At 32.3% G+C, this 11,331-nt stretch overlaps 3 protein-coding genes across 4 annotated transcripts; all 3 read right to left on the reverse strand.

Annotated features, from left to right (window-relative positions):
- LOC109361292 (60S ribosomal protein L34-like) lies at positions 403 to 1,455 on the reverse strand. The gene is made up of 4 exons (XM_019606716.1): positions 1,219 to 1,455; positions 1,058 to 1,137; positions 813 to 922; positions 403 to 685 (listed from the first exon to the last, which is right to left on the reverse strand). Exons 1-4 carry the CDS (start codon positions 1,295 to 1,297, stop codon positions 592 to 594), a joined length of 363 nt encoding a protein of 120 aa, XP_019462261.1. The 5' UTR covers positions 1,298 to 1,455; the 3' UTR covers positions 403 to 591.
- On the reverse strand, positions 2,388 to 4,544 carry LOC109361291 (60S ribosomal protein L34-like). The gene is made up of 4 exons (XM_019606715.1): positions 4,411 to 4,544; positions 4,236 to 4,315; positions 2,774 to 2,883; positions 2,388 to 2,676 (listed from the first exon to the last, which is right to left on the reverse strand). The coding sequence occupies exons 1-4, from the start codon at positions 4,487 to 4,489 to the stop codon at positions 2,583 to 2,585; spliced, it is 363 nt and encodes a 120-aa protein (XP_019462260.1). The 5' UTR covers positions 4,490 to 4,544; the 3' UTR covers positions 2,388 to 2,582.
- Positions 6,337 to 10,871, reverse strand: LOC109359161 (transcriptional regulator ATRX-like). 2 transcript variants are annotated; one of them, XM_019603725.1, is made up of 6 exons: positions 10,527 to 10,871; positions 9,849 to 10,420; positions 8,706 to 9,809; positions 7,316 to 7,729; positions 7,000 to 7,223; positions 6,337 to 6,703 (listed from the first exon to the last, which is right to left on the reverse strand). In XM_019603725.1, the coding sequence occupies exons 1-6, from the start codon at positions 10,652 to 10,654 to the stop codon at positions 6,449 to 6,451; spliced, it is 2,697 nt and encodes an 898-aa protein (XP_019459270.1). In that variant the 5' UTR covers positions 10,655 to 10,871; the 3' UTR covers positions 6,337 to 6,448. The 2 variants fall into 2 exon arrangements, with proteins under 2 accessions (XP_019459270.1, XP_019459269.1); XM_019603724.1 differs by having other exon boundaries at positions 8,706 to 10,420.

Consider the following 11,331-nt stretch of genomic DNA (forward strand, 5'->3'; position numbering starts at 1 on the left):
ACATTAGTTCTATGTAAATTGATCCTACCGAAGTCCCCAATCACTCCCATATTGCTGCTATAGACATTGTGTATGGCATGAAATTAAAGTTTAACTGAGCAATCCAAAAATCAACTAAAGATCTATACTCAGAATGTTACGGAGTTGTTTGATAATGCAGCATGCATCATCATCTTCCACAATCACTATGAGGCAAAGTGACAAAGCTTCTCATGTTTACTGATTTCTTAAATTGTAGACGAGGTACCAAGCAAACATAAGGCTCCAACATGCGGGAAATATTTTTAATTGCCAACAAAATGACTCTAATACCAGAGAACAAAAATGTAAATTATTAAATTAGAGACATGCCGGTTGCAATAAAATTATGAGCAAGTAAAATCCAAATATATAGAAACAAGATTAAGCTAATCAACCATTTCAAACATAAATTGAATCACATTGGAACAGTCGACAAAGCTAACAATTGCGCAATGAAATGGATTCAAAGAAGCACAACTAGCACAAGAACGACTCCAATAAAAGTTGTGATTTACAATAACCACATATACCTAAACTCCTCCAACTTTATATCACTGTACTATTCCACATTCAAGCCTTGGAGGCCTGCTTTTCCTTGGCCTTCTGTATCTTCAAGACCTTTTTAACAATCTTTTGTTCTTCAACCAAGAAAGCTCGAACAATCCTATCGAACCAAAAACAAATATAAACAACTTAGTCCTCCAATTTAATTAACAAAAACTTACAAAAGCTCTTATAAACATTACGATCAAACCAAAAACAAACATAAACAAGTTAATCTACCAACAAACCTCTCACGAACTGCGCCACCAGACAAAACTCCACCATATGCGCGGTTCACAGTCCTACGATTTCTAGACAACCTAGATCTCTTATATTCTGCAGGCCTTAAGTGTGGAATCTGCAATTTCCAACCACAACTTGTCAAAACCATAATTTAAAATTACCGCAATAACTTCACAAGTTAAAACAACTTTGCATTAGATATGACACAATCAAAACATAAACTGAAAGTGAAATGAAATGAAAAGAATACCCCTTGAATTCTCTTCCCAGTTACAGGGCATTTGGGTCCACTAGCCCTCTTCTTAGTGGTTTGATAAACGAGTTTCCCACCTTCATTTCATAAAAAAAAAATTGTTAGATTTGAATATTTCATGGAATCCATTGAAATCGTAAATTGAATTGAAGAGTTACCAGGGGTCTTGACAACTCTGTGCTGATTGGATTTGGTGGCATAGCTATGCCGTTTCCGATAGGTTAGACGCTGCACCATTTTCGATCAAGGTATAGCTCTGGTTCTGCATCATTAGGGTTCTAGAAGAGATAAAAGGGTGATTTGTAACTAGATCCAACGGCTCTTTAAGCTTGCTTGACCTAGGCTAGTTGATGACCGTTGGATGGCTGAAACACATGGTTTAGTAATATCAAAAAAATATGATTTTTTTTTCTGTATGTTAATAATTTTAAACCCACTGTATAATTAATACATGTCAATGATATATAATATGTTTAAACTTTAAAGCAAAAAAATGTAATTGACGATTTATATGTTCTATTTGACTCTAAAAATGTAAATGTATGATGTATCCCTCTAGTTTCAACATATTGTACAAGTATGCATATGATATACATCTAGATACATACAAAGAAGCATCATATCTTTTATTTTCTTTTTAAATATTTTTATCTGATACATTTTGTATGCATGCTGAATACAGTTGGATATGACTTCAGATATTGCTGACCTTCATTAGAAAAATGTTTCTCTCCCAATAATAATATACAATATCCTTACCATTAGTTTTTAGATTTGACCCTATTTTATATTATGACATTGACCCAAAATGTTATTTTTATGATCGCATACTTTTTTTTGTAAACAGTGAGAAACAACCAATCCCTTCTAAAAAATATTATGAATTATATATAAAAGTGTTTAATGAATTTGCATTAACTGTATCTGAAAATTCAAAAATATATCTTCAGCTGTTGTGCTGTTTTGATTAACCCTCTGGACCCCAAACTTCAGGGCATGCCCTTCAAATGTGTGGAAGGTTTGATTAACAGCAGCAAGTTACTCATGCAGTATAATCCCATCAGATTTCGATACTCTTTTATAAAGGCAGGCCAATTTCAGAGTCGCTCAAAATTCTTGAGAACAATGCTGACATTTGGAATGTTAGTCTAAAACTGATGCCAGCGAATAATCTGGAAACATGAATTGGAACTTGGAAGCATAAGCCCAATTGCAAATAGTATTTGTATGCTACTAAATAAACTGCAACTGTTGGCTTCAATTAATGACATGATGAAAGGCAACAAAATAAAATATAAAAACACAGTGAAATGAAATCAATACCATCACAAGAAAATAGAGACAAATAAAAGTGTATCATGATGGAATTGTGGACAAAGTTAACAAGTGCACTAGAATGAGTTCAAACAAGCTAAAGAAGTACAATTGACATGCAAAAGGCTCCAATAAAATTGTAATTTACTATAATTATCCAGACCTAAAATGCCTCCATTAGATACTTTTCTCACTATGTTCTTCATATTTAGCTCTTGGAGGCTTGCTTTTCCTTTGCCTTTTGGATCTTCAAGACCTTTTTAACAATCTTTTGCTCTTCAACCAGGAAAGCTCGAATAATCCTATTGCACCAAAGATAAATACAAACAAGTTAGACAAGTTCAGTTAATAAAGACTTCTAAAAGCTAATATAGTCCTATAGAGTTGAGCAAAACAAACCTTTCTCTGACAGCACCTCCGGACAAAACTCCTCCATACGCACGATTCACAGTCCTACGATTCCTAGACAATCTTGATCTCTTATATTCAGCCGGCCTTAAGTGCGGAATCTGCAATCATCAAGTGCAAATCACCACAATAACCTTACAAGTTAAAACAACTATATAAAGACATCTGCATCATATCTGATGCATTTAACGAAATGATAACACAACATATGTTGCTAAGAGACTCAGTGCAGCATAAATATATTAACAATCAGTAAAAAACTATGTATGGCCTAAAGAGTATCAGCATCAGATATTCATGCTATCTTTCAATCAAACTGATACCAACCAAAAAATCATTCAACATATTATCATTGTTAAAAATTGACACCCACATTATTATTAAATTTTCATTACAAACTAGCAATTAACCAAACTCTCATAACAGTGTTTATGAACTACTAGCATGGAAGTTGACAAAACATACCACACATAAGAGCACCCACGACAGTAACAAAAAAACTGTTCGTAGTGAAACGTTCTTCGTCCAAGTTCACCACTAGAGATGAACCTTCTTGTTCTTATTTCACAAGAGTAAGCTAAATAAGCAATATTCTTAAAGTTGTGAGTCAGCATTAAAAGGTGGAAAAAATTGTTACAAGAGAGACAAATATAAATGTGGGATAGGTTTGTGGGGTCCATTTAATAACGGAAATAAAGTTGCACCATTAGAGGTGATTTTGGTTTGAGTTGCTTAAGTTGTTGGAAAGTGTAAACAAATATAAAATAATCAGTGAGACCCATTTAAGAACGAAAAAAAGTGTTTGTACCATTGTTGCTGCTCTAAGGGGACAGTTTATTACATTATTCATTCTAGTTTGAAGAAATCCAATGTCCTCATTCAAGACAACTCACACTATATATGAAGCTATGAATAGCAGTTATACTAACCAATTTATACAATAATCAAAACCGGGGATATGAACTTGCGGAAGTTCACAGCTTCTCCTAAATGCATAGATGCTCTTTTTCCTAGGTCTCACGCAGGTATCAAAATACACTAGATAGTATTTGACAACAACAATAATGAAGTCTTAATCCACTAGGAGAGATCGGTCACATGGATCTAACGAAGTCATAATGTTATCAGATATCATGTCTGATGAGGAAGCACTGATCTCTAAATCTTCCTAATCGATTCATTCGCCTATGGTTTTTCATAGCCTCCCTCTAGGCATCTACCTCTTACAATTGGACTAACATCCATTCGGTCTACTCTCCTTGATGGGGTTTGTCATGCAAGGCACAATTCTACCATTTTTTTTTACAATCTGAGAAACAACAACTATATTCCTAATGCATACATTCATAATCCTAACTTGTCTAGTGTGTTCAAAGTTGAAACCAGCATAGCCCATTGAAATTAATATACAAAATTTATATATAAAAAATTGCAAGAGGAGTGAAAATAATACCCCTTGAATCCTCTTTCCAGTGACAGGGCATTTAGGTCCACTGGCCCTCTTCTTAGTGGTCTGATAAACAAGCTTCCCACCTTCATTTCATATAGAAAAAACCAAAAATAAAATCCATTAGATTTGAAGAATGTGTTGAATTATATTGAAATCGAATATGAAATCGAAGAGTTACCAGGGGTCTTAACGATTCTGTGCTGGTTGGATTTGGTGGCATAGCTATGCCGCTTTCGATAGGTTAGACGCTGCACCATTTTCTATCAACCTCTGCGTTTCAGAAGAAGGAAGAGTTTGGCTGCAGGGAGCTATAAAAAGTGATATTGGTGACCTAGATCTAACGGCTGTTATTACTTTATTGATCTATGCGAGTTGATGGCCGTTGGATGGCTGAAGATATATGTATCTTATAGTTTGAATATACTTCAAGATAATCTAAGAGCCCAAAGAGGTGAAAAGGTAGTAGGAGCCATATATTAGAAGAGAAAAAGATGCATTGTAAAGCGGATTTAATATATATTAGTGTAAATATTTTTTACATTGTCAGTTAATCATTCACCATTGATTTATTAATCATCATCGACTATCAAACAAAAGTAATATAAATCAATGGTAAATGTTGTGTTGACAGTGTAAAAAACTTTACACTAGCCGTGCACATATTTTAAACTCTTATTAGTGTAAGAAATAGTTATATTATTAATATATACTTATTAAATCTTGAATTTAATATATAAATATTAAATCCTAAAATTTTACTATACAATAGGGTTCATACCTCTAAGACTACTTAACTTTCTCATATATTATAAGGGACTGTATTTGGCTAATCAGTTCTAAGTAATCAATAAAAAAATCTACTACTAGCATAAAAAAAATCTCAGTCTTAACATTCAAAAAATTCTCACCTTAATTTGTTTACTAAATAAGTTAGGTACTACACAAATCATAAAGGAAATATGATAAATATGTAATTTTTTTATAACTATGAGTATTCCCTAATCCTATAAAAAGCTATTCCCTTTTATGATATACGGTTGTTCTTCTAACAAACATTAATTTCAATCATTTCTATTGTAAAAGTAGTGTAATGATAAGTTAGTAGTATTGTGACATTATTTTTAACCTATTTAGGTGTAAATAATTAAAATAAACAGTTGAATAAATTTGGTTTTTTTTCAAAAATTCCTTTCACTACAGAATAAAACGTTGTTAAATAATGGATTGAGTACATTTATTGTTTTCATGATATAAACATCAGTCACCATCATTCATTCTCCTATGTACTTTTCTTCATATGAGAAATATAACTAGCTTAAGTAGCATGTCTAAAGTTCAATTTTAGAATTCATTTACTTGTAAAAACAATTATTATGAAAGTATTTCATTTAGACATTTGATCATGTCTTAAAATATTAGGACAATTAATTGTGTATATTCTAAAAACTATACACAATTAAATTAAATCTATGTGAAAATGTGATTGACCTCTTTAAAAAAAGGTGTGAATAAAGTGATGTTTTTTCAAGTTTCTTTTTTGTTTGTTAAGTTTCATGACTTTTTAATTGAAATATATATTATTGAAATTAGAATTACATTATTAAAATATTACATGTGTGATAAAAATACCTATAAAAACAAAACATTAAGCTTTAGATAAAATGAATATGAATTTCCCAAAGGCATAAGCTTTAGATAAAATGAATATTAATTAGTTGCACATAGTTATTTTTTGGTACATAGAGTAAAGAACAAAAAAAAAACAACGCCAAAGTACAAACTACTCCCTATGTTAAACAACTATAAAGCACCATTGCAAACAAATGAAGTGGCAAATTTTGAGTGAAGATTTTTATGTTCAAGGCACTACTTCATAGCATGACTCAATAGTTTAATCTTGATTTAGCCAATTTTTTTAACCAACGGCTAAAATAAATTTCACACCACGAGTTTGACGCAATAATAAAGTTATTAATGAGTGATCATAAAGTTATGAGTTCAAATTATTGAAATAGTATGCATGGGTTGTCTTTAATTTCATATTAGCACCAAATTATTGAAATAAATTTCACACCATGATGTATAAACAAAGAGTTCATATTTATGTAATATGAGATTTTATGATAAAATTAGTCCAAATTATGTGTAATCTATCTTAGTATATCATAATGTGCGGAAAAGTATCTTTACATCTGAGGAGAAATACCCTGAGTGATTCAACTTGGAAAAAGCAAAAAAGAAGGTTCCACCTGGACTATCTTCCTGGTCAAAAACTTGATTCTGTGTAACTTTTCATGACACCATATTACTTGTTCTTTTCTCAATTTTGACATGTTCAACACCCTTGATATCAATTTCAACCCAACCTGAGCAACAATCTGCTCATGATCAAGTTGATCCTCATGGTGCCTTTGGAACTTCCTTACTATGCAATTCCCACTTCTCACTATGTCTTTCAGCTTTCTATCCTTCTGCAACATGTAACTCAACATGGTAAGCAACTAAATGTACCAACCAAAACTAGTGTTTGATTTTCTATTACAAAAATGTCAACGTTGTTTTAACTACTAGGGCCTCAAATTTGTTTACTAATGATAATTCATTAAAATACAACAATCAAGTCTTAATTTTATCCGGTGAAATGGATTATTGATAATTTGTTAAAAGAGAAACATAAAATAATGATAAAGTAACATGTTAAAATGAAAAACATATTCATAATTATTAACAAAAACATAATCAAATCTTGTCAATTTTGAAAGCAAACCTTCTGTAGTTGGGTTCTAATATCCACTAGAAGACCTGAAATTGCAGGGTCTTTGAGATCAATTCCCACATGCTGAGAAGCTTTAAGGATCACATTCCTATAATCTTTATCTGCTCTAACAAATTCCCAAAACACACTCATTGATTCCTTGATGATACCCTCCAACCTTCCACTTGCAATAGCATCATCATCTTTAGTTATATTCTTATCCTTCATAGTATCATCTATAAAGCAATCACCACAAAAATTTGCATATAACTCAATGTTGCACTGTGTAAAACAACTAAGTTATGATTCATTATGTTCAGTTGTTCACCTTTAATGGCTGGAACTTGGAGCAAGTTGCGAATCACGCAACGATTCTTGACATAATTCTGAATCCTGGTACCTTGTTGAAATGGCTCATTCTCTATGAACCTATTCATGAGAACTTGAAAAAGTTGGAACTCACCAGCAACATGATTATACCTACACCCTTGTGAATGAAATTGTTGTAACTCTTGAGCTTTTTTGTGTTGCCAACATAGAATTTCCCAAGAGAGGCAAACCTGGCCAATATAGACCAATTCCAAGTCTCTATGCAGTTCATTAACAATCTTAAACAATGGGTCAGATTTGTTCTTTGATGCTTTGCATGGCCACACATTATGAGAGATTAATGGGTTAGCACCTTGGATAGTGGACTTTGGTATTGAGATTAATTTAAGTGGGTCTTTTAGTTGAAGAAGACCTATAATTGATGGCAAAATAGGTGAGTAAGTAAATAAACAAAGGTTAAATATGATTGTTGCTAAATAAACAAGTTTTCTTTGCTTAGAGTATAATATTACTAGAAAGCAAATCCATTCATAACTCACAAGTAATGTATTTGAAGGTTCCTTCAACATTATTCAAAGCTATCATACTCAAAAAAGGAGAACCAATCTTAATTACTGATATTATGTCTTTAATGTATAAAGTAGTTATAAATAAAGGGAAAAGATTGCTAGTTAATGGATTTTTCTTTAATAGAAGGAATTGAAAATTAATGATGTAGACTAGTCACTATCTTTGGAGTTATCATCGGAAAACAAACAAGATATGATTACCTTTATGTGCACATAATTAGGAGAATAGGGGGTGGGAGATAGATAATGGCCCACCACCTAAAGATAAATGAATTCTAAGTCCAATACCATTTTTATATAACCATTAGTATTCTGTCATAAGCATATAGTTAATGAATAAATCATTTTCGAGAGAGTGACTCTTTCTCTTAATAAATATCGCTCACAAGAATAGAATGTTGATTTTTTAATTTTTATAAGAATGCAATGAGATTTTACACTACTAGATCAAGACATTATTATTGATAAATCCAATAGGATTGAAGGTAAAAAAAATTCAAAAAATAAAATAAAAAAGAATAGAAGAAATTACATAGTAGATAAGGCTCCCACCTAGTAAGAGTAAAGTGATATTAGAAGAGATTGTTTTCACTATCTGAAACCATGAGTATTACAAAGCAAACAATGTTACTATAGAGTAAAAAATAGTGAAAAATAAGTTAAATTAGACCAGAAAAAAACTTGATTCTGCAGTCTTGGAAATGTGAAAATAGAACATGCTTTGATTCTTAAGCAATATGCTGACAATTTTACTAACAAATCCAAAATGCTCTATTGCAAGAGTTAAACATAGAAGTTAAAATAAAATTTGATTCTCACCTAATGCGTGCATAGTCTGGTAATTCAAGATATCCAGTTTCTTCATCTTCTCTGCATAGTTCCTGTAAACATGTTCAATTTCATCAATATGATCCTTGTATTCAAGCTTCTCTTCAATTTTCAATGGCTTTAGATCTAAAACCACTTTTGGGGACTCCACTTCAAGATCCTCCTCTTCATTATTTTCTTCTTCTTCTTCTTCTTCTTCTTCTTCTTCTTCTTCTGCAAGTCCTCCTTGCCTTGCATTTTTCAGTTCCATTTTCAACTGTCCTACTAAATCTTCATGTTCCCATTCATAGTCATTTTCATTTTCCTCATCATGTTCTGATTCACATAGTTCTTCTTCCCACCTACTTTCTTCACTCTTCTCCTTCATGTATGCCACTTCTTCATTGTATGAACCTTCTTGTTGATCTTTGTGACGAAAACTATAAGCATTCAAGGACTTCAAATTCTCCACACCACTTTCCATTTCTATATATGTATCTTCAACTGAGACTTTTCCACTGCATGAAAACTGTTTTTCTTCCAAAACTTCAGTTTTTTCCTCTTTCATCATCAGCTTAAAAAATTCCGATTCAAATTCTTCATTACCAACCAAGAACTGATGCGCGAATGGATCCTCAAATTTGTTACCCCAGATTAGACCACTCGAGGTAGACGATTCGGACTCGGAATCAGATTCAACTAAGTTTTCATTGAAAGGAAACTTATCTTCATCTGATGAATCAGTTCCACAAAACCCATTGCTCTTGAATTGAAAAAGTTTCTGTTTTTCTTCTTGGGCTATAAGGTTCTTCTCTGTATCAATCTCTGGAAATACCTTGTTGTGAATAATGTCAGTGCTAGCACATGCATTATTAGAAACTGGTGAAACACTTGGACTCATGAAAAACTCTCTAAAACTGAAGCTCATAGCTGTTGGTTGTTCTATTAACCCACTTATTACATCTTTTCCTGACATATACTGACACATACTTGTGGTTGTTGCAGTGTTTGTCTCCACAAAAATTGGCCCCTCTTCTTTTTCTTCTTCCATTTTGTTATTGTCTTCATTCATGTGAGACCCACTCTGCATAAAAACAGAGCACTCTGTTTCATCACCTTCTACCTTTTCATCACCTTCATGAGCAACAAAGTTACTCTGCTTCAAAACAGAGCTCTCTGTTTCAGTCTCTTCTACATTTTTACTATCTTCATGAACATTAGACTCACCACTCTCAATAAAAAATGGTTCCCATGTTTCTTTTTCTGTCTCATCTTCAACATTTTTGTTACAATCTATGTGAAAATTGGAGTTAGTCTCAGTGAAAACAAAACCTTCAGTTTCCACTTCGCTTTTCTCTGCATATTCATGAAAAACACCATCTTCATGAGTATTCTCCTTGGAAAAAGAGCACTCTGTATATACCTCTGTTTTCTCATTATCTTTGTGAACATCTGTGTGAATCTCCTTGAAAATAAAGCACTCTTTTTCTCCTTCTAGTATCTCACTATCTTCAGGAACATCAGAAACTGTGTCCATAAAAACATAACTCTCTTTATTTCCTTCTATTTCTCCACTACCTTCAAGAACATCATCATCATTCTCACTCCAAAACAAGAAATTTGCCAATTCTTCTCTGAATCCATCAATCTCATAATTCCTCTCAGTTACATCAGTTTCTAATGCTGGTTTAGGCACTTCCTTTTCTGCATCTCCTGCCTTACCAAACCTGAAATAAAATAAAATAAACAAAGCATTACTCATTTTTCATGCACTAAGAACAACACAAATACAAATAAAACAATTTATATAACCAAAATCCAAAAGAATAAAACCTGAACAAGTATCTGAGTATCAATCCTAATGAATATAGCACATAGTTGCAAATGAAAAAACGCAAAGAACCAATTGCCCACAACATTTTCACGTAAACAAAATCATTCACAAGGCTCTTGCTACCCATCAATGACCACCAATTTCAACATTCACCAACCCATTTGGAAGCTGAAGTCAGTGGAAAATTTTGCTGTGAGAGTGAAGTCAGTGGAAAATTTTGATCTGGGCATGATTTATTTTGGGACCAAGAGGGCGAGATTATGGGAGAAGATTGTGCACATTAGTACAAAGGAAAGAAAGCAACGTGAGTTATTTTTGACAATTAATGACAAATTTGGTTTCGTTTCGTGGCAATTAACAGTTGTGTTATTATTATGGTACGTGTAGTATTTCAGGTTAACACGTTTTATATACTTTGAAGTGGACCCTGTGCTTGCCTTTGTGGAACTTACATGTCTTAGTACAATTTCTTGGTTAAGATGTCATTATTGGGTTTTTAAATTTATTGGTATCATGTATTATATATTAGTATTTTGTTGTTGTAAAGTTTCATATCAACTTCCAATTGGATAACAAAAATACTTTTAGCAATAGTTTTAGTCCTAACAATAATTTCACTTGTGGTTGATTCAAGTGTTATGCTACATGCTTATTTTTATTTAAGGAATAGCTCAGTCATAATACAGATATTCCCACTTTTAAAATGATTGCAAAAAATAACGGTGGTTTGAAAAAGGATATTACTTCTAGTATTAGCCCTCCCCACATCTATTTATCCAAATAAAAATGTTAACATTCTAATTT

Source organism: Lupinus angustifolius, chromosome LG11 (assembly GCF_001865875.1).
Source record: "Lupinus angustifolius cultivar Tanjil chromosome LG11, LupAngTanjil_v1.0, whole genome shotgun sequence".
NCBI lineage: Eukaryota > Viridiplantae > Streptophyta > Magnoliopsida > Fabales > Fabaceae > Lupinus > Lupinus angustifolius.

What these genes read in the sequence shown, in the direction of transcription:
- LOC109361292 (XM_019606716.1), bottom strand. Translation starts at nt 1,297, where the DNA reads ATGGTGCAGCGTCTAACCTATCGGAAACGGCATAGCTATGCCACCAAA. An exon ending in CTGGGAAGAGAATTCAAGGG is followed by an intron (nt 923 to 1,057) that starts GTATTCTTTTCA and finishes TGGAAATTGCAG; the next exon opens with ATTCCACACTTAAGGCCTGC. An exon ending in GGTGGCGCAGTTCGTGAGAG is followed by an intron (nt 686 to 812) that starts GTTTGTTGGTAG and finishes TTGGTTCGATAG; the next exon opens with GATTGTTCGAGCTTTCTTGG.
- LOC109361291 (XM_019606715.1), bottom strand. Translation starts at nt 4,489, where the DNA reads ATGGTGCAGCGTCTAACCTATCGAAAGCGGCATAGCTATGCCACCAAA. An exon ending in CTGGAAAGAGGATTCAAGGG is followed by an intron (nt 2,884 to 4,235) that starts GTATTATTTTCA and finishes TGATGATTGCAG; the next exon opens with ATTCCGCACTTAAGGCCGGC. An exon ending in GGAGGTGCTGTCAGAGAAAG is followed by an intron (nt 2,677 to 2,773) that starts GTTTGTTTTGCT and finishes TTGGTGCAATAG; the next exon opens with GATTATTCGAGCTTTCCTGG.
- LOC109359161 (XM_019603724.1), bottom strand. Translation starts at nt 10,654, where the DNA reads ATGGGTAGCAAGAGCCTTGTGAATGATTTTGTTTACGTGAAAATGTTG. An exon ending in CCAAGTTCCAGCCATTAAAG is followed by an intron (nt 7,224 to 7,315) that starts GTGAACAACTGA and finishes ATTGCTTTATAG; the next exon opens with ATGATACTATGAAGGATAAG. An exon ending in TTAGAACCCAACTACAGAAG is followed by an intron (nt 6,704 to 6,999) that starts GTTTGCTTTCAA and finishes TACATGTTGCAG; the next exon opens with AAGGATAGAAAGCTGAAAGA.